A 20,631-nucleotide genomic window follows, 5' to 3' on the forward strand; every position below is an offset into this window, starting at 1 on the left:
TGATGTGGGTCAGTTGTGTTTTCTGTCGATACAGCCGTCTACCAGAAAATTCTAGACCACTTCATGCTTCCCTCTGCTGACGAGCTGCGTGGAGATGCTGATTTTGTTTGAACCCACCCACACCCAATGGTACCAAAAGGGGCTTCAATGATTATTGTGTTGCTTTGCTTGATTGGCCAGAAAAAAATGCCTGACCTGAACCCTATGAAGAATCTATAAGGTATTACGAAGAGAAAGATAAGATACCAGACCCAACAATACAGAGGACTTAAAGGCAGCTGTCAAAACAACCCAGGCTTTTATTACACTTCAGCAGAACGACAGGCTGATTGTCTCTGTACCACGGCGTGATGCAGTAATTCATGCAAGAGGAGGCCCAACCAAGTACTGAGAGAATAGAAATTAACATTTCTATCTAAAATATACTCTTATTAATCCTAAATAATATTTGGATGTTCTGAGACATAATCATCAAAATCACAAGAAATGACGGCTTTAAATACTTCACTCACTATATGCTCACATAGGGAAGCTCGCTGTTTAAGATGTTAAATTTTTTTAGATCAACCTGTGTTGAATCTTGTGTGGGTGGTGGTGGGGTGGGGGGGGGGGGGGCATGTGTGTGCAACAGAGACTCACATCATCAGTTAAACGAGGCTTCCTTCCCTTGATTCACAACTCCAAAACTCAAAGGGCAAAGAGCAACAATGGGCCCATAAAGCTGTCAGGCCAAACCTGAATTTACGCTTCAAACACTTTATACAGCCAAACCTTTCTCCTGGGGCAAGTCTGGAGAGGTTTTTCAAAAATGGCTGGAGTGGGGTTTTGGGTGCACATTTCATGGCGTCCAGCCAGCACCGGGTCGGTTGAGCTTTCTGTTTCACTCATGATCAGATCAGATAAACCGGATCACTTTCGCTGCTGATCCCGCTATCAATCCATCAATGCTATCGATTTCCAGTTGATCGTCAGGCCTCTTAATCACATTCACCTTCAGGGGCAAGCTTATTGATAAATGGTAATGACAACATCCAGAACATCTACTGTGAGCTACACGTCAACAGGGTTGCGCGAATACCTCCGATTTTACGCCCGAATGGTGACGGGTGAGGGATGTAAAAGATCAATGTAATGAATAAGTAAGCAAAACACTAATTCGAGGAACTCAGATGAAATCTATGAAAGGGAAGGCTGTAATAGCATCTGCACAATAATCGGTCTCCGATTCACACTTTCACTTCGGGGGAGGGACGAGGACATTTGCGTATCATCGTCAATCTCTGCAAAAACTCCCACACAGACGTGGATTCCTGGTTATCATGTGCGTGATATCTCTTAACGCATTCTTCACCTGGTCAACTGTTAAACTAGGCTCTACTTCCTTACCAGCACGTCCTGAAGAAATCAGCTAGATAGATCTGCATCTCAGATTAGGATGACTGAGCAGTTCTTTAGTAGGTAGAGTAACCTCATAAATATTATGATGCTGCAATAAAACCCACAGCTTTCTATACATGAAACTGCCTGCAAGGTAAATGAGCTTTTATGTGCTCCAAAAGCAATTGGCCATTGTGACAAAGGAAAGCATGAACATGCGATTCTGGCAGTCACATATACAAAAGGCATTGCCCAAGTGGGGAAAAAAATTGATGTTTATGTGCTCCATTAATCACCTGATGTGACTCTCTAATTGTACAGGTAGAACTGTCGGCATACTTAGAGACAGTTTGAAGGCAAGATCTAACAAGACAGCGGCCACTTCCTTCACACAGGCGCTGCGCTGTTGGCAATATCTTTATGAGTTTTGTCTTATCTGGAAAAAAAAAGGCTTGATGGGAAAAATGTGCCTGAAAAAAAAAAGTACATGTGGGGAAAATAAACACGTCACAAGCCTTCTCACATTAGTTTCAAAATATAATGATCAGGCTTTTTTTTTCCCCCTGTTCTTTCTTGGCCAAGCAGGAATTGTTAGAGAGCTCATCGAAATTCCTTGGGGCTATGTTGTAACTTGCCTTTGCAAATTCTTGATGAAGTCAGATCTGCCACAGTATTTAAATGTTAAAAGCTTCTTTTTACCTGAGTCATCACTTGAGGCTAATTCAGTTTCACATTTAAAGAGAACTGCTGCCAGGGAACACGGTGACACTATCCAGTGGGATGACTTTTTCGGTGCCTCGCAAAAATATTTAAAGCCTTTAGACGTTTTCCCATTTTGTCACATTACAGCCAAACATTCAGCTGTGACTGCTGCGAGCTAACCGAGACATGGCAAATTCACCGCTCATTTGGGAAAATCTGTGGACAGGAAAACAACCACTTGTGGACCCCACATATCTGTCCTTTTCAGAGGAGAGGCAAAAAGAAAGTCTTTGTTGAGAAAAAAAACAAAGAAATAAGTCACGTTTATCACTAGCCATTTGGGGACATGGGATACATTTAGAAAAAAAAAAAGGTTAAACCAGAACCAAACAGTCATCATCTAATCTGACTTGCTTTGAGCTATTTTGAAAAACAACAACAACAAAAGAATGGGCAAAAATGTCTGTCTTGACAATAGGTTCTGTAGCTTTAATCGCATCTGATACAAGACTGGGGTGGAGGCACTACTTTGGGTTGGCTTATAAAATTAAATCCCGAGATAATGTTGTCAAGTTTGTGTCTGCAAGGTGAGGAAATGTGAAAAAAGGTTTAAGTGCTATGAATATTTGGCAAGGAATAAGAGCTAGAGGGTGATGGGGTAAGGAAGGGTATGTAAACTCCGCTGTGTGGGCGTGGCCTGTGCCGTGGAGGGTTTCGCTGTAGCTGAGGTCTAATGGCGTGGATCATCTTGGACAAACATGGCTTCTTCATTGTGCAGGACTTGTTTGAGGAAAGGATGCCACTCTGGAATCTGACAGGGCATGATTAAAGATCGGGAGACCTCGTGGCTTACACAGACTGAATGCTGCGCAGGTCACCATATGGGCCACTTAAATCACTCCAGGATTTATATATGGATTTTCCCTCCACTTTGATGTTGGGAATGTTTGACTGAACTAAACACACCTCAAGGATTCCAATACTTGAAAATACATGTTGAGACACAGGGATAAAGAAAAAAAACTAATACCTGTTAATAAAAGGTTGTTTTTCCACGCTTTTATTTGGACACTCGAGGCAAGAACATTGTAAGTTAAACAACCTGACAGAGAAAATTAAGATGTTTATTTATAATAGAATATTATTGCACCATCTTCTATCTCTTCTTTTTTTATTGACAGTGTATGGGAAAAAAAACATTAATAAATTTAATAAAAAAACTTTTACTTTTGCTGGTTTAGTATTATGGATACAGCTAATGCATTGTGTAGAGAGGGCTTCTTAAACAAGGGGGAAAAAACAGCAACAGTCCTTTAAAGGAAGCACTTATCTATTCGCCGTGAACACACTTCTGCAAGTTGTTTAAGGCAAACGATGGTGAGAGAGGTGTTTCTAGTTCAAATGTTTTATTTTTTCAAATTTTCTGGACAAAGATGACAATGTACATTGCTTTTTAGAACTATAGAACAAGTATCACCATGGTGCTGTGCCGAATTCAGGATTTAAACCCTTCTTGCTGCAATGCAAAAGTGCTACCAACTATGAAATGGAGTAGCCAAAGAGAAATTTTGTCGAGGTAACAGGCAGTGGCAAATAAAATATTCTTGATTCTTGAATCTTCTCTTGATTCTTGACTGAGCCACTGTGCAACATTACCATATGCACAATTTATCCGTAAAAAAATCTTTGGAACCAACAAATTTGTTTTGTCTTAACAAAACTATCAATACAAAATGTATGTAAATGATGTGCAAATGTTGCACCAGTTACCTAATAATCTAAAGTATAATGCTACGTAGTCTCATTCTGGGTTATGCAGGTGCTCTGTCTGCACTTAGAAAGATTCACTCACCATGGTGTGCAGTGGCTGACATGACAAGGGTTTATTGTCATTTCTGATTAATTAACAAATGAATAGATTGGACCACTTGGGGACAATCATACAGGGAAGTGGTTCTTAAACTTCTATTTTTTTTTTCCACAACCACCTCAGTAAATACAAACTTTGTGAAGTATGACCATCTTGACAGATATTTTAAAACAGTTATACAACAAGACTTGGACTTTTCCAGGTTGTTGTGTTCTGCGATGACAACACTTTGTTTAAATGCGTTTTATGTTGTTACCAGGTAAATAGATGTAATTAGCCAATCCCCAGCACCAGTGTGAGGTTAACATGTCTGTTATTTTGTAGCTAAATCATTCATATTAATATTCATGGTGACATGTACTACTTTTGTACCAAGGTTTAAGAACAATGGGTTCTGAGCATTGACGTTTAAGACCGAGATGGCTCAAAGTTAAATTTTTGTTCCCAGAGAAACACGCTAAAGCGGACACACTTCATTTCAATGCACACGTAATATGTTTAATAAGGGTGCGTCATAAAAGGCATTCTGCAATAGACATGATAGGACTTGATCTTTCACATAACCCCCGTTATTTCGTCACACCCACGTAAAATACGTTTTTTTAGAAATGCAAAGAGATGTGGCAAAATGAGACATTGGGACAGAAGCTCAACTGTTGCCACAGGGTGAGGTGGACCTCAGTCATAATGTGATCAAGTACGACAAATTATTTTCATAACGGATCAAATATTGTCTTCCGTAATAGATTTTCAATGGTAAATATATTGAAAATTGACGATACAAGTTGCTAAATGTATCGTTATTTGAAATGGACTCCAACAACAGCTCTGTTTTTACAGCAGCTTTTGAATGTTGGTCCTATCTCAGGTGAGTGTAGAAAATATCCTGAGTGTATCATCGGACCTTGCTACATAATCAAAGCCCTGTACCCTGCTGTTTGTTTACACTGATAGAAGCATCACAGCATAGAGCGTGCATGCAGCTGTGCTGATGTGCCTTCTGCCTGTCAGACCTGACACAGCCGGTCTCTGTGAAATTGAGGCATATTTCTCTCACAACACGCTTGTGTTTGCACGATCCAGCAGGGTGACTTATAAATCTTTTATCCAAACTGGCCTAATTGCTTAACCATCCATGGCCCGGTCCAGAGGTGAATGGTAGGGGGGGAGGCTGGGGGATGCCGTGATTGTCACAAAAACAACAAGCAAAGAGGCCAGAGCCTACTCCACCTCTGTCTGACAAGTCTGTCTTTCGTGTCTATGGATTTCATTCATCCAAAGTACAAACTGAGGGCAGGAGGCACATAGCTCTTTAATGAGCAATTGAAATATACATATTTAAAAGTTTTTTTGTTGTTTTTTTGTCTTTTTTAATACATTTTCTCTATTAAAGTGAATAGTAATGCCTCGTTTGTTTCGGTCAAATCACCAACATCGAGGCAAATCAAACAAAATCAGTGATTTTTTTTTTTTTTTTTATGTGAGATTCTGTTGAAAGGTTTCAACCACAAAATATCCTACCTGCAGTGGAGAACTCTCCCTTGACCTTTTGATTCAGTATACATCCAGATCAAAGCTAATGGCTAGTCTTAGAAAAAACTAAGACCAAAGTAAACTTCTACCCTCTTAAAACAACTTGAATCCCAAAACAGTCACGGCAGTTTAGGCATATGCTATTTTACAAACCTTTAAACAATCGTGAAGGTTGCATTCAGTGTAAAATGTTAAATGTTAAATTTGATAACTGTCATGATCTCTAACTATTATAGGAATATAGACAGACAGATAGACAGACAAATAGATAGACAGACTATACAATTTCCTGTGCATAGCTGATCTTCACAGAACAAGAAGACTTTCCTTTGTGTGTTCCCACTCCCACTCCTAGTCTTGTTTCATAGCTGAGGAGGCCTTTGTTGCTGCTGGAGGGTCAGCGCTACACCACCAGTTTGAGAAAAAGTAGTAGGAGCGGACATGTAAGAGCCTGTGGGGAGTTTCAGACTCTACAGCCATCTCTTCTCCAAGTTCCTGGGAGCCGAATGCTGAGATGGTCCCAGGAAACTCCCTGCCATTCCAAGCCTGTAGAGCAAACAGCTGCAGATTCTCAGTTTACTGGCTTTGGTTGTTTGAACTCAACCCGCAGCAATAAAATCAATAATTTTACAACATTAGATAAATAGATTATAGTACAAAAACATTGTTCATTTAGTGACTTTTTTTAACAAAGATCCTTAAAACCTGATATATTGCATTTTATTGTTTCTATTGTTCGTCTGAAAATAGCTGGAAGTTGTCGGTCTTCCCGCTGGCAGCTGGGGTTCAGCAACAAGCCGTTTTGTGAATCTTTTCCCTGAAAATAAGTCAATATCATAAACTGTGTATACGCCTGTGCATAATTACAGATGAGCAGTTCCTCCTAAGCTCTCATTAGAAAAGGGAATGGGAACAACTCCAGGCTACAACCACCGCTTGCGGTTACGTAACATACTCTTCTCTTCTTCTGTCTGTATCCCGGAGGCATCTGAAAGCTCCCCGTCCTGCAAAGCCTGTTTCTTTCTTTCTTTTTCCTATTTTTTCTTTACTTTCCTTTTTTTCCCCCTTGACTGTCAGTTGCTAGAGGAGGGTTTTCCTAGAAGCGGAACATCCTTTTAATAGTTTCCCCTGCCCGGATTTTGTCCTTTTATTTAGTTAGATATATATATATATGGATCATCTCCTCTCTGTGTGTTATTGCTTTGTTTGACTCGCTGTGTACGGTGATAAAGCAAGCGCTGTGGATTTACGTTTTTATTCTCGTCCGCAAGAGGGCGCAGGTGAGCGCTGTGCTTTGTCTTCAATATTGGGAGACTGGTGGCTCAATTGGACAAAAGACAAAATATTTAGAGGTCTACAGGAGAGAAAGGGAAGATAGAAAAAGAACAAAACTATTACAGCAAAATGTATATATCTATATCATTTTAAACAACTAATTCTAAAGAAAGATATAATTTCTGATTGATTGAATAAATAAATGTATTCAATCACATAATTAATTTACTTAGAGATGTTCTATCCATATGTTGAATTTTCTGAATTTATTCCAAAAATAAGTTAAAAGACGGATAGTTGATGTAATAAAAGTGAATTTTTGCTGTTATTAAAGCACCACTCCGATTGCCATGGTGCTGTTTAACAATTTGATTCACAAAGCTCCCCATCTGATATATTTTAGAGACATGACAGAAGCAAGCTATTTTTTTTTTTCTTCTGTTAATTTTTATTTGCATTACTTTGTGGCCATTCTCTCTCAGTTTTTAAAGGAAACGTTTTTTTTGTTTTTTTTTTTCTGGCTCGCTCCTTTCAGTTTCAAAGCTATGTTATCACATTCACCTTGGAAAAAAAAAAGCTCTCAGCAAGCTTCTCTGCTCCCGCGCCGCATCCCAGTCCACAGCATAGGTAGGCATTGTCCCTCCCCTAAACCAACCCGTGGGAGGAGCCTGGTTTCCTCCCCTCAAAACTAAAATGTATAACACTCTGCAGAGACCCACAATGTGTGTCAGAGGACCGTCTTAGCTCCGAAAGTAGATGACTGCTTCAATTCTGTTGTCTGTATTAGCTACTGACTGCAAGATACGAGAAATATTGATTCGCGCGTTTTCATCCCGAGTCAAAACGAGGTGAGCGTCTCCTCATTTCAACGGTAATTTATCACATAATATATCTATTTCTCATGTATTTCTTAGAAACGGTTCTCTGATTAGATTGTTGCCATTCAATTTATTTTCTAACAAAAGTTGTTTTTTATGTTATAAAAGAAATGTGCGGCAGTCATACGTTTTGCGCCCTGCCTGTGCGTCATGGGCACATTTACGCACGCACTCCTGTGAGATTTCTGCGGTTTTTTAAAGCTCACACTGGAGGCAGCTTGGAATCTGTGTGTGTGGCCTTTGACTCAGACTCTTTCTGCAGAGCACTTATGTTACAGAGAAATGTGGGGAGACGCTCTCCAGCAGCGCACACTGACTGAACCTCCCTTGTCTGTTCACAGGATTTTCGATTGTTGGATAGAATGCCGGCGATCATAAGTAAAAACTCCGATTTGGAGTTTGATTCTTTACAACCATGTTTCTATCCGGACGAGGACGACTTCTACCTCTGTGGTCCCGACGCTGCGCCACCGGGGGAGGACATCTGGAAGAAATTCGAGCTATTGCCCACTCCGCCCCTCTCTCCGAGCCGCGCTGCGCTACCGGGAGAGCCGGCGGCGGCTACCGCCTCCCCTGAGGCAGACCCCCTCGGCTTCGGCTTAGGGGACCCTCTGGACTGGGCTTCTGAGCTGCTACTCCTGCCCGAGGACGATATATGGGGGGCATCCGACGACGGGGACCTTTTCGGCTCCGCTTTGGATACAAACCCCAACAGCATCATTATCCAAGACTGTATGTGGAGCGGCTTCTCCGCAAGGGAAAAGCTGGAACGGGTGGTAACGGAGAAACTGGGCAAGGCGATTTCAACGGCATCGGCCGGGGGAAGGAACGCGTACGTCAGGGTACCGGAGGTGGCGAGCCGTAGCTCGGTGTCGGAGTGTGTGGACCCCGCGATTGTGTTCCCCTTCCCGGTGAACAAGAAGAGCAGCAGCCGGGACGCAACTGAGACTGTTGACGCTTCCACAATGCATGGGAGCGCAGCCAGTGACTCCGGTAAGAATCAGTTTAACACTGTAATATCATTCACACTTTTTTTTTTAAGAAAAGTCTCAAAAAACATTAAACAATGCCATAGGTACGCATAATTGACACATTTTACTGGTATTATTAGAAGCTCAGTGATATCTCAGAGAGGATCTTGTTCATATGACTGACCCACAATCGGATTATCCCGTCACATTCGAGACGCGCGAGCGCGCACACCTCAACGCGCAATTACACACACACGCACGCGCGCGCGCAGACGCGCACAGTGGAGTAGTGACACAGTGAACCATGGGTTTATGTAATCAACGGGCTCTTCATCCGGCAGATGGCAGTAAAATAGGGAATTGTGAGCTCCCCTGAACTCAGTTGGCACCGGAGCCAAAACAAGAAACACCACAGCAGCAGGCTGCCGGAGGAGGAGGTGAAAAGGTGTTCAGCAGTGTGATGATCTGATAAAAGTGTGCCGTAAATGCTTTCATTGCGCATGGACAGAGGAGCCCATGTGAGAAATTGGCCCTTATTGTATTTAACAGCCTGACCTAAATTCAGCTGATACCTAGAGGAATACAGTCAACTGCAAGAGGAAGGAGGGCACAGACGTGTTCTTTCTTTCCTTCACAACAATACCACAGGGGGTAATTGTGTGTTAGGTTGGAAAATTGCCGTTCAGTGCTGTAGGACTTGTGTCTCCCCCTTCTTTTGCATGACTTCCCTAAACAAACACTCACACAAGTCCTTATCCGTGTGTTTTTGTTTGGACAACAATGCAACAAACCCCCCCTTAGGGCTAGCGCAGGGTCCAGACCCAGTCAGCTCCACCTAACACCTCCTCAGCAGTGATGGAAAGAAATCACCGGAGGAGAGCCTTGACTGATTCTTCCTCTTTTTCTCCCCTTTTTATTTTTGGGGGTGGGCGGAGTGGAGGAGAGCTTTTGAGCAAGCGCTCCCTTGTCGACAGCTGTCTTCCTGGCGCCACTCCAGTTTTGGGGCTTAAATTGTGGTGATCCGATGGCCTGCTGCCCCACCATCCCTGCGCTATATGCCCTCAGGCGTGTCCGTCCTCTGTTTTGGAGTCTTTTTTTTAATGAAAGGGATACCCACTTTAAAAAGAACAGAATGGTTTGCTCATTTTAATATTTGCCCCCCCTCCCCTTCATAAAACAAAGTCAGCTGTACGACAGAAATGGCATTAAAAAAAATTCTCCCTCATCTACATTCACAAGCTGCTCCTTTCTAAGAGTGAAAAGCAGCTCACATGTGGCAGAGTCGGCCACACCCCCCGCCTCAGATCCCTCCCTCCAGCCAGCTGTGCCTAGCTTTGTTTTGATGTCAGCGGCGGTCTGTATGAGCGATCAGCATGTGTGCCTGGTGTCTGAAGTGGGTTACCATAAGCTGTAAAATGCCACACTCTACAGATGCTCCCGAGCTGATAATGAAAGCCATTATCACAAAGGCATTTTAACTGCGGCTCACACCCGCTGCCTTCCACTTGCTCACTTCCAGGAACTCCGAAACGAAAAAAGAACAACCCACGTTGGTAACAATCAGCTGATTTGCCCAGTTTTAGCTCAGAAGAGCCTCAAACTATGTTTGTTTGTTTTTTCCCTTCCGGGGCGAGATTCTCGTAGTATGATGATCGTTGAAGATGCACATTAAATACTACATGATCTCTTTATTATGCAAAAAAAGGTTGCCAGCTGTGATTTACAAAACAGCATTCCCTTAAATAAAGTGATGGGTAACCCTGAACCGTCATTCACTCTTTCAGCAGGGCACCTTTACTGAATTGGTCTTTATTGCAAGTATGGGACTAAAGTATGACCTTTCCCTCAGCCAGCTGACTGGCAGTGCACGGCAACAGGTGGGGGGCGGCGCAGTGCTATTCTACCCTACAACCAGAGAACCTTCTGGAAACCTCTCTGCTGTATCAAACGCCGAAGTATTAGCGGGGGTTGCAGCAACAGACTGACGGCATTAGACTAATACCGTCTCATCGCGCTGAAGAAGATTAGGGGACGTTTTGAAGAAGGGAGTTGGAATACGAGGCAGAACCCCCCCCCCAGCCCGGTCCGCTCGGTGCTGAGCGTGAACATGCCGACGCTTGCCGAGCAGATTAGCAGAGAAGTGACTGACGCTAAGCATTAAGACGCTTCTGCCTGAGCAAACAGCGTTGAGCGGCGTCCTCTCCCACACACATTCCCCTCTTGATCTCGCTCATTTATGAACACAGTTACCTGACACCTGCTGCCTCACATAGAGAAAACCTATTGGCATGTCAGTGATAACGTTTGTTTTCTTTTCTCTTTCCCCAGAAGAAGAAGACGACGAAGACGAGGAGGAAGACGACGAAGAAGAGGATGAGGAGGAGGAGGAAGAAGAAGAAGAGGAGGAAGAGATTGATGTGGTTACAGTAGAGAAGAGGCGCTCCACAATCAGCAAGACAACCCCCATGGCCACGGGCGTAGGAACCAACTCTGTTCATCCGAAGAGTCAAGATGCTAGAGGGGTTGTCTCGGGGCCTGCGGCGGTGAACCGCTTCATCAGCCGTGCTCCTCAGGAGCTCATCCTGAAGAGGAGCTCGGTCCATCAGCAGCAACACAACTACGCGGCCCCCTCGCCTTACGCCTCGGATGACGACCTGACCCCACCTCCAAAGAAACAGAAGACGTCGGAGGCTCCACGCCCCGCCGTCCGAACCGGCTCGTCCTCCTCCGCCTCTTCCTCCTTGTCCTGCAGCTCCGCCGGCGGCGTCGCGGGGCCACGCAGCAAGCGCAGCGCCAGCGGCGACAGCAGTCCGCGCGGCAGCTCCGACTCCGAGGACAGCGAGCGCCGGCGGAACCACAACATCCTGGAGCGCCAGCGCCGCAACGACCTGCGCTCCAGCTTCCTGACCTTGCGCGACCACGTCCCGGAGCTGGCGCACAACGAGAAGGCGGCGAAGGTGCTGATCCTCAAGAAGGCGACCGAGTACGTGAGTTCGCTGGAGACGGAGGAGACGAGGCTCCAGCAGGAGAAGGACAGGCTCCAGGCTCGCAGGCAACAGCTCATGCGGCGGCTGGAGCACGCTAGGACTCGTTGACAGAAAACTGCTACAACGTAAAAACCCTCACAAATACCCTGGAGGAACCCCCCCCCCCCCCCCCCCTGACACACCAACCTCCAGACATAGGCCTAAACACTTAAGCACAGATACACTGGCCTTTATATCTGTTGGACTTTTGCACACAGAAACACTAAAAATCTCAGAGGACATTTATCTTCAGATGCCGATACACAATCTGGAAGAGTGGAGAGAAGCGGGTGCAGGGGGGGGGGGGGGGGGTTTGCTGGAGGAATGCTCGGACTTCTACTGCCGCCACTTTTTTTGCACATTTGTTGACGTTAAGAATGTTTAGGTTTTACTTTTCAATCCAGTCACATCGAGGAAAGACAAAAAGAGAAAGAATGAGGAGGGAGACATGAGAGTTGTGTTTTTTTTTTTTTTAGTCTTCTCTCCCTCTGTTTTTTTTTTTTTTTTTTTGTTTATATCATTTTTTTTACGTGTATACTTGTTTGTTTGTTTTTGTACTCACTGTGACACCAGCCTGGAATCACGTGATTCCGCACGGGGACGGGTGTTGGAGGGCACTTTGCTTGGAGAGTTCAGCGGTGCACGCTTACTTTTGCCTTCATCACTGCAAAACTGAAAAAAACAAAACGAAAAAAAAAAAAAAAAAACTGATGACTGAGGTGTCATAGCGGACACAAACAATGCCACTACAGGTTCTCTTTCCCTCATTCTTACCACACTGGTGCTCAAACCAAGTCAATGGATGTCTAACTGTGCACCTTGCTAGGCGACACTTTTGTATATAACAACAGTGTACAGACAAAATACACTCAGATCTGCCTTGTTTTATATTTACACTTTTGTTCTTGTTTTTTTTTTTTTTTTCTATATTCAAGTCAGGAAGCTGCCAATAACTGGACTGGAAGTTTATATACGTACCTTTAAATATACTGTAAGGTCTCAGTTTATGAGAGTCAGAAAAACTTTTGTACTATAACTGCATATTTTTTCTTCTCTTTTTCTTTTTTTTTTTGTATATCACTACATTTTACACATTTATTTGCTTTTAGTGTGATACATACTAAATTTGATACTTATATTTTCGTAAGAGAATGCATTCTTGGTAGATATCACTTTATCTTGTCATTTTTCTCTTCTATCGGACTTTTTTTTGTACAGCAGATGCGTTCTATCCTCATGTACTGGGACTTTTCCTCTTTTTTTATTTTTAAATTTTTTTTAAAAGCGTTCCTTTTTGTTTTGTTGATATTTGTAACTATCGGGTGCATAAAACTGGGTAAACTGATATAAGATGTTTGTTTTTCACTACATATAATGTACCTTTAGTGCTGCAACTGATAGCACTTTTGAAATACCTCATTTTGAAAAATAAATAGACAAAATTTCCTGACTTTTTACGCCTGTGTCTTGCCTCCAAATATCTGTATTTGTTTTGCTCCTCTCAGAAGCCTCGTCTTGACAAAGAAAGAGCGCGCCTTCTGAATCTTCTCTGTCTCTGCACCCTGCGGCTCGCCCCCCCCTTTTTTTTTTCAAGCCTCTCACCCACACCTACACACACACACACACACACACACACACACACAAGTGCACGGACGCACACATTTCCACATCTCTCTATTTCCCTCTCTGCTATACACAGCGCTTCCCGCTACATTGTTCAGGCTGCTGCCATGGAAACTGGAGCAGCTGCTAAGTAGCAGACACGAGAGTGAGTCTTTTATTTGTTGGTAGTCTGTGTATTCCTGCCTGTGTGTGTGTGTGTGTGTGTGGATGTGAATGCAATGTCCCTATGTGTGTCTACCTTTTGTAGGGGTCTGTGTGTGGCCCCCAGTGCCTGATATTGCCGGCGTTGTGCACTGCCTGCCCTGACGCCAGGACAAGCCTCGATACTGTTTACCAACATCAGCCACATGGCTTTGCCCTCCACCCCTTCGGGCCCTCTTCGATCCGCCGGTCCAAATGTGTTCCCTACAGAAGCCTAAGCAGAGATGGCTGGAAAGAGAAATCTGTTGCTGTGATCAACACCTCTCGGCGTGTTCAAAAACTGAAATAGACAGGGTAAAAAAGGAAGCAAATATTGCAAAAAAAAAAAACTGTTGGTAAATTTGAGGAAGTCTTTTAATCTAGGATGCTGAACCGTTTTGGCCAGTGATCGTCTTCATTGGAGCAAAAGCAATGTTGCCACAAGCTCGCCTTCTTTACAGAGTTATTTAACTTTATTGACGGTTCCTGTGGAGTGCTGAAAATCACCAAATCGTTTGCCATACATTTCAGGTGTGTGTGATTGTTTAAATTAATATACACTAGCTCCTGTTTTTAGAGTTCATTTCAATGCAAATCGATCAAAAATTTCAATTACTTGAATGAAAGAAGTGCATGCCATACACTAGAGGTGCCCAGATTCCTCCTGTCTCCAACACACCTGAATCAAATGGCGGAATCCTCTCTGCAGCATGGCATTTTGGCTCTGCAGAAGCCCGGTGACACGCCATTCATTTAATTCAGGTGTGTTGGAGAAGAGATGCATCCATAAAATGTTGGGACAGTAGCTCTTGAGGACTGGAGTTGTGCACCTCTGCCATACACCAGTCAGGAATAACATCATGACCTCTGACAGGTGAATTTTCTAATGATGCCTTGGCACCTGTTAGCAGATGGGATACATTCAACCAATGAACATTTTTGTCCTTAAGGTTGATGCGTTAGGATCAAGCAAAACTGACAAAGCTTTAGGCCAGTTTGTAATGGGTGGGCCACTGGGTCAAAGCATCTTCAAAATGGTCCATAGGCGCAGGATGTTCCAGGTCTGCAGTGGTCAGTAATTATTAAAAGGGGCAAAAGGAAGAGTAATTATATGCAGCGCATTGATGCACAAGGTCTGGACCAGCAGAAATTGCGAAAGTTATAAAAAAAAATTGGGGGGAAGATGTAAGAAGAGTGCGTTACAAGTTGTGCACATGGGGTTATCTAGTAGCAGACCAGTCAGGATGATTGAACTGGCTGCAAGGTTTTTTGGAATATATATATAAAAGAGATGGACATACACTGACCACTGTGCCAACTGAGTGGTAAGTGGGGGACGGTGTTCACAGCCACAGTCTTACATAGATTTATTGACAAAACAAGGCTGGAAGAGACACAGTGGAAGTGTAGATATCCAACTTGTTAGGAAGAGTGAAAGGGAAACGTGGCTCTATAGATGGCTTGTGTTTTGCAGCTGTAATGTGATAACCTGGTCTATAGTCTGTCTACATCCCCAGAAAGTGCATTCTTAATGCTTTGTTTCCACGTTTCACTTTTTTTAATTAATAAGACAAACGATCTAAAATAGTCGTGCTGGCGTTTGCCATTTTTCTTGTGCTGTGTCATAAAAAATGTATTTGATTTTCATTCACCTGTCGAAACCATCAATTTATCAAAAATAACAATAATACCATTAAAACTCTTTAGAAGATAGAATTCTGAGTGGAAAAATGCCTCAGGTTAATCACAAATGCTCATCTCAAATTGACTTCCTGGATCATAAAACATTATGGCAGCTGGAATCTATTTGCACTTCTGATTTGTAGCTTATTAAATCTTTCACAAAGACAGAAGCTGCCATGCAAGATCCTTCTGTAAACATGTTGCCACAGCAGTTTTTTTTTTTATAGCAGTAAGCTTGTAATTAATCAGAAAAATGACTGGTTTTCAAATTTAGAGTTGGAACAGTGGTGCAGTGGGTAGTGCTGTTGCCGTGCAGCAAGAAGGTTCTGGGTTCAAGTCCTACCCCGGGTCTTTCAGCATGGAGTTTGCGTGTTCTCCCTGTGCTTGTGTGGGTTCTCTCCAGGTACTCTGGCTTCCTCCCAAAAACATGACTGTTAGGTTAATTGGCCTGTCGAAATTCATCTTAGGTGTGAGTGTGTTCAAAAATGGTTGCTTGTCTCTGTGTTGCCCGCCTCTCGCCCATTGACGGCCAGAGATGGGCACCAGCACCCCTCGTGACCTCACAAGGGATAGACGTGTTAGAAAATGGATGGAGTTTGAACGTGGTTTGGTTGGGTTTATGTAATTTCCAGCTCCAAGTGTTGGTAACGGATTTACTTGCATCTGCAACAAGCAGTGATTTGCTCATTTTACTATTTTCCTATAATCTGTTGTAAGCTCAACCAAAAGCCAGTCTTAGTAGTATTTTTTTTTTACGTCACAGAACAATATTTCAAAAGAAATACAGAAACTTGCCTACATGTACTTTTTTTAAAAAACAGTGTACGTTCTAGTACTGAGAAGCTGCTTGAGAACAGAGCAGCTAAAGTTAAAGTCTGAGTGAGGAAATGTCTGGGATCTTGCGTATGGAAAAGTTGCAGGGAACCTCCACATAAACGACAACACTGTACCTAAAGACAGATGACTTGGAGTTGAGACGGCCCAAGACTGAGCATCTCACAGGGGGTGGTGGGGGTGCTGGATTACATAACAGGGGTCTGGTCTCTTTGTGTGCACTCACACTGCACGTATAGAAACAGGAGTCTGGCGTCTTTTTTATCTGTGAATGTGTGCAGGCTGTGTCCTCTCCCGGGACTTCCCCTCACCATCTGCTCGGTTATAGCAGAAAACAAGTTCACCGACAATGGCAGCGAGCATCCAGGAGGAGAGAGCAAAACAATATATCCTGACAGACACACAATGGACTTGGGTGGTAATATGAGCTAACAATACCCAAACAGCAGTGTCCAGTATCGCACTTCCTGTTTACACTATAAGTTTAAACGGCTTCCTCTTCAGACGCGCACTCACCGCCGACACATTCTAACGGCTGTTTAAGCGCTCTGAAATGAAACTAATTGGTTTAGAAGGGAGCTGATGTCGTTGAGTGGTCATCTCCTATGTTTAACAAACATATGGCGGAGGCTTTTCTTTCAGCTCGGTGACCACCCTGGCTGACTGGAGCTCCTCAGACACCCCACACATGACACAGATCTAATGGGCTTATGCCCCACGGATCGGAGAACGTTAAAGCCGGCGCGGCAGATAATGCGGCACGTTCGTGTCGCTCTAGTGTCGGTGTCAGTCCACAGAAATCTTCATTAGATTAATCAGCAAACACTTGTTCCAACGTTTCCATTGTCCTTCGGACACCGGATCTGTATTCAACATGTCAACCTTCCCATATGGAGGGGAACAAAGCCTCCTGTATGTGTCCCGGCACAAGTGTGTCTGTGCCCAACCTCTGCACAAAGGCACTGCCCGTGCACCACACTGGGCTCTGTTTGCCAGGAGCTCCGCTATCTGAGAGGGAGTGTGTGTGTGTAGGTGTGTGTGTGTGTCATGAGAGCACGTTGCCATCTGTTGTGGGGTGCAGCACTGTTGCAGGTGTTTCTAAAGGGGTGTGCGTAGGAGTTAAGGTAAATAGAGGAGCAGAGCCATGCGCACGGAGAGTGTTAAGGGGGTACTGGGGCAGAAAACAAGGGCGTGCATGAGTGGAACGGGCGCTGCTCCTTCAGGGAGCCTCCTGTCCCGACTGAGTAATATGCAGGAGTGACAAAGAGCTACAGTAATTGCAGAACACACAGAGGACAGTGAAGCAGGAGAGGGTAGGAGGGAGGGAGCGCAAGGAGAGAAAAGAAGGCCTGAGTGTTTGATCAAAGTTTACCAAAGACCGAGATTTGCATACAGATGGTACTATAGCGCAGCCCCCGTAATACCTTTCCCTCTCTTTATTTTATTTTTTTTTTCTTTCTGACTCACGCACACTCGCAAACAAATGTAATAGGGTTTCATTGAAAAAATCCATGAATAGCCTTTCAAGAGCACGTTCAGCTGAAGAGACCAGCCTTGGCAGAGCAACAGCGGCGAAAAAGAAAGCAAAAACTAAAAAAGCACGCAAGAAGACAGGGTAGAAATAAAGATAGGAATTGAGATAGAAGATGTGGAGAGAGAGAGAGAGAGAGAGAGAGAGAGAGAGAGAGAGTGGCAATGAAAAAAGGAAAAAGAAAAATATCCTTGATACCAATAATGAACATGTTTTTTTTTCACCAAATGACTCACATTTATTATCTGCTAACATCAATTCAGGTCCTCCTTTCATCCATTCCCTACATGCACCTGTACACCAAAATGACTCTGAATACCACTATTGTGGGTTTATTGATAGTGTCTTTTAAGTTGAAGCCATTCTATCAAGGCAAGTCTCTGACAATGAACCTGATGGGGCCAAAAGCTGGAGCGCTTTCTCTAAAACCGAGCTGCAAAAGCCACAGGTATGTCTAAAAAACCCGCCTGAACTTGCCATCAGCTGCTGCTCTGCTGACACTGTGAAGACGTATCAGCCTGTAGGTTTCTGGGAGCGTGTTTGAATATCAACAGCGACTCAAATCACTCAACAGTAGTTCAGAAGCCCTCATCTGTCACTGAGTAATTTGTCAACCACTTTTTCAACAGTAGCTACAAAACACTTTACAGTAAGAAGAATTGGATGTGCTGAGACAGTTGGAGAAGTGACAAATATAGTTATTAGTTATCATTTCATAAAATGTAGGGATAAGCTGTAATTCTTTAACGCTTAATATCTGGCATTTTTATCTACTGTCCATGCTTTTAAAACCTAAGGCTACACAACCAGAAATATTTGTATCAATATGTGTTCATTCAGTGAAGACGTTCATCTCTAAGATAATGCGTATTTTAATTAGCAGATAAAGACATTTTGTTAACAAATGACTTAAATGAAAGGACCTAGCTGATGGCTTAAGCATGAACATGGCATTTCCCTTTTAAAATAAGGATTGGATAAAAAAAATGATAATGAAGTGAAGAAGCAAAAACCTGCGCCCAGCATTGTAAATCAACATAAATCACATTAGATCAAGGACATTTCATTTAATGCTCTTGGAATTTAAATTGCTTGTTAATATGTATAAAACTGCTTCCTCTTAGCCCCAGTCTAAGTATGTGTGGTTATGTTTTAGTGCATTCTCATCCCGTTCCATATGTGTTTATTTGGGTTAATCGCTGGGGCGCTTCTGTGTTTGTAAATTCGCAGTGCGACTGATTCATGACTGTTTCTCCCGAGGAAACAGATAACAAATGTTTTTATGGTCCAATGAACACACGAAGCGTGCAAACCAAACGAGATTGAACGGAACCAGTCTTTGCGTGTGGCGGCACGGGGAAGAATTAATGGCTCACTACTGAGGCAGCACTGTGTGAGACATATGGACTGACCTCAGGCCTAAGCTGACCGTTCGGACATCCCAGTGCTTTATGGGTCCAATCAATCAACTCGTGTTTGACCAGGGACAACTCTGTTTTTAAAATCTCCACATCAAGGGCCTCTTCTGTTTAGCAATCAATATTGTTTCTCTCAAATATTTGGACTTGTCATGTTTTATTTATCGTGGTCCATGTGTTCATTAGGTTGTACTACGGCCTGTAGGAAAAACTAAAAATTGTTCTTAACAGTTCTCTTAATTTTCAAAAATACGTACACTATAAAATACCTGTTCTATGACATGGCAAGGAAACAGGGGAAGGATATTGAATACATTTTGTTTAGGTTTGCATGACAGACAGCCAATACTTTTATGTTGCTTGTCACCAATAGCCCACGTTCCTGGTGATCTCATTATACAGTCATCAGTGTCTCATATCTGCAAAACAGAAAGAAAGGTAAAACACTGAGCTAAAAAATTAATGCGCCACCATTACCAAAGCTGTGCATTTTCAAGAAAATGGGAAAAGCAGTGAAACATTAACATATGTTATTTTCACAGCGAACACCTTCAGGGTCATTTGAGTGGTAAAGAAAAGCAATCTGACCGTCTGTCGGATGACGATCGATAAAGATTTTCAGATTTTCCTCTAATGAGTAAAAATCTATTGGAGGAAACTTGAACACCACACATTTCCAAAAGAAAAAAAAATAACATCTTTATTTGTGTGCAGGAAGAGGAATATAGAAACCAGGACAAGAAACACAGTATGATACAATCTCTGGTCATTCCAGTAGCTTTGAGGAGGATTAACTTCACAGTGTGTTTCATTTGTTTTGATTGATTCATAATACTGTGTCGAGCTACACATAATGCCTTGGTCCATCTAAAAGAAAATTACCCATGGGTCAAAATAAGTTAACTTGAACCTGAAATTGATGTTTTCCAAAAATTGGTTTAAGGTATTTTTTCAATGATTAAAACAACTCTTCTTAGCTTGGATTAACTATTACATCCGAAACTGAAGTAAATCATCTGTGCACATCTGTGAACCCCGTACACTTTCTATCAATGCTAATGCGCTGACTTCGAAGTATTTAAGCTCAGCTGAAATTAGTTGAACTCCATTTTTACTTTCTCCTCACTACACAGTCTTGTCTATAATGTGATTGCCCAGATCAACCCCTTTCATCATATTTAAAGAATTTAAATCTACTAGTAAAATGACAAAAAGAGTAAGTAAATCACCATAAAATATGATTTTTACAATTACATACAATCTACATACAAATTACTTGAAAGTAGCCTATATCTAAATAATAGAGTAAGAAAATTACTACTACTAGGACTGCCTATTAAGCATCCTCAAAGCAGTAAAAGACCCTTCCAATTTCAAAGCTAGAGTTTTGGAGACTGGTGGCTCTGTCAAGAAAATCATCCTTAAATTGAGACAAAAACAGCTGTTCTGTGAAGGTTTCAGAGTATTGAAAAAGTTTTAAACAGGGCCAATATGGCCACCCACCTAAACTGAAGGTCCCTGCAAGGAGAACATTAATCGGAGAAGCAATCAGGTATTTTGTTTAAGCAAGAGTCGAATGAAGTAAGCCATTGTTGAAAGGAAGTCAAAAGAAATCCTGGTTCCAGTTTGCCACAAGCCAAGATACCTGAAACAACAAAGAAAACTTGTAAAAGAAGGTGCTCTGATCAGAAGAGAGCAAAGTCAAAAGTTTTTGCCAACATGCAAAGAGC

At 42.8% G+C, this 20,631-nt stretch overlaps 1 protein-coding gene across 3 annotated transcripts; it reads left to right on the forward strand.

The window, feature by feature from the left end:
* Positions 1 to 7,458: 7,458 nt before the first annotated feature.
* On the forward strand, positions 7,459 to 13,089 carry mycn (MYCN proto-oncogene, bHLH transcription factor). 3 transcript variants are annotated; one of them, XM_012867391.3, is made up of 3 exons: positions 7,459 to 7,605; positions 7,977 to 8,628; positions 10,938 to 13,089. In XM_012867391.3, exons 2-3 carry the CDS (start codon positions 7,998 to 8,000, stop codon positions 11,699 to 11,701), a joined length of 1,395 nt encoding a protein of 464 aa, XP_012722845.2. In that variant the 5' UTR covers positions 7,459 to 7,605; positions 7,977 to 7,997; the 3' UTR covers positions 11,702 to 13,089. The 3 variants fall into 3 exon arrangements, with proteins under 3 accessions (XP_012722845.2, XP_021174610.2, XP_021174609.2); XM_021318935.2 differs by having other exon boundaries at positions 7,460 to 7,628; positions 10,935 to 13,089; XM_021318934.2 differs by having other exon boundaries at positions 7,460 to 7,605; positions 10,935 to 13,089.
* Positions 13,090 to 20,631: the final 7,542 nt, after the last annotated feature.

The sequence above is a fragment of the Fundulus heteroclitus genome, chromosome 15 (assembly GCF_011125445.2).
Source record: "Fundulus heteroclitus isolate FHET01 chromosome 15, MU-UCD_Fhet_4.1, whole genome shotgun sequence".
Lineage (NCBI taxonomy): Eukaryota > Metazoa > Chordata > Actinopteri > Cyprinodontiformes > Fundulidae > Fundulus > Fundulus heteroclitus.

Coding starts and splice junctions, on each gene's coding strand:
- mycn (XM_021318935.2), top strand. CDS start 7,998: ATGCCGGCGATCATAAGTAAAAACTCCGATTTGGAGTTTGATTCTTTA. Junction 8,629..10,934: donor GAGCGCAGCCAGTGACTCCG/GTAAGAATCAGT, acceptor CTCTTTCCCCAG/AAGAAGAAGACGACGAAGAC.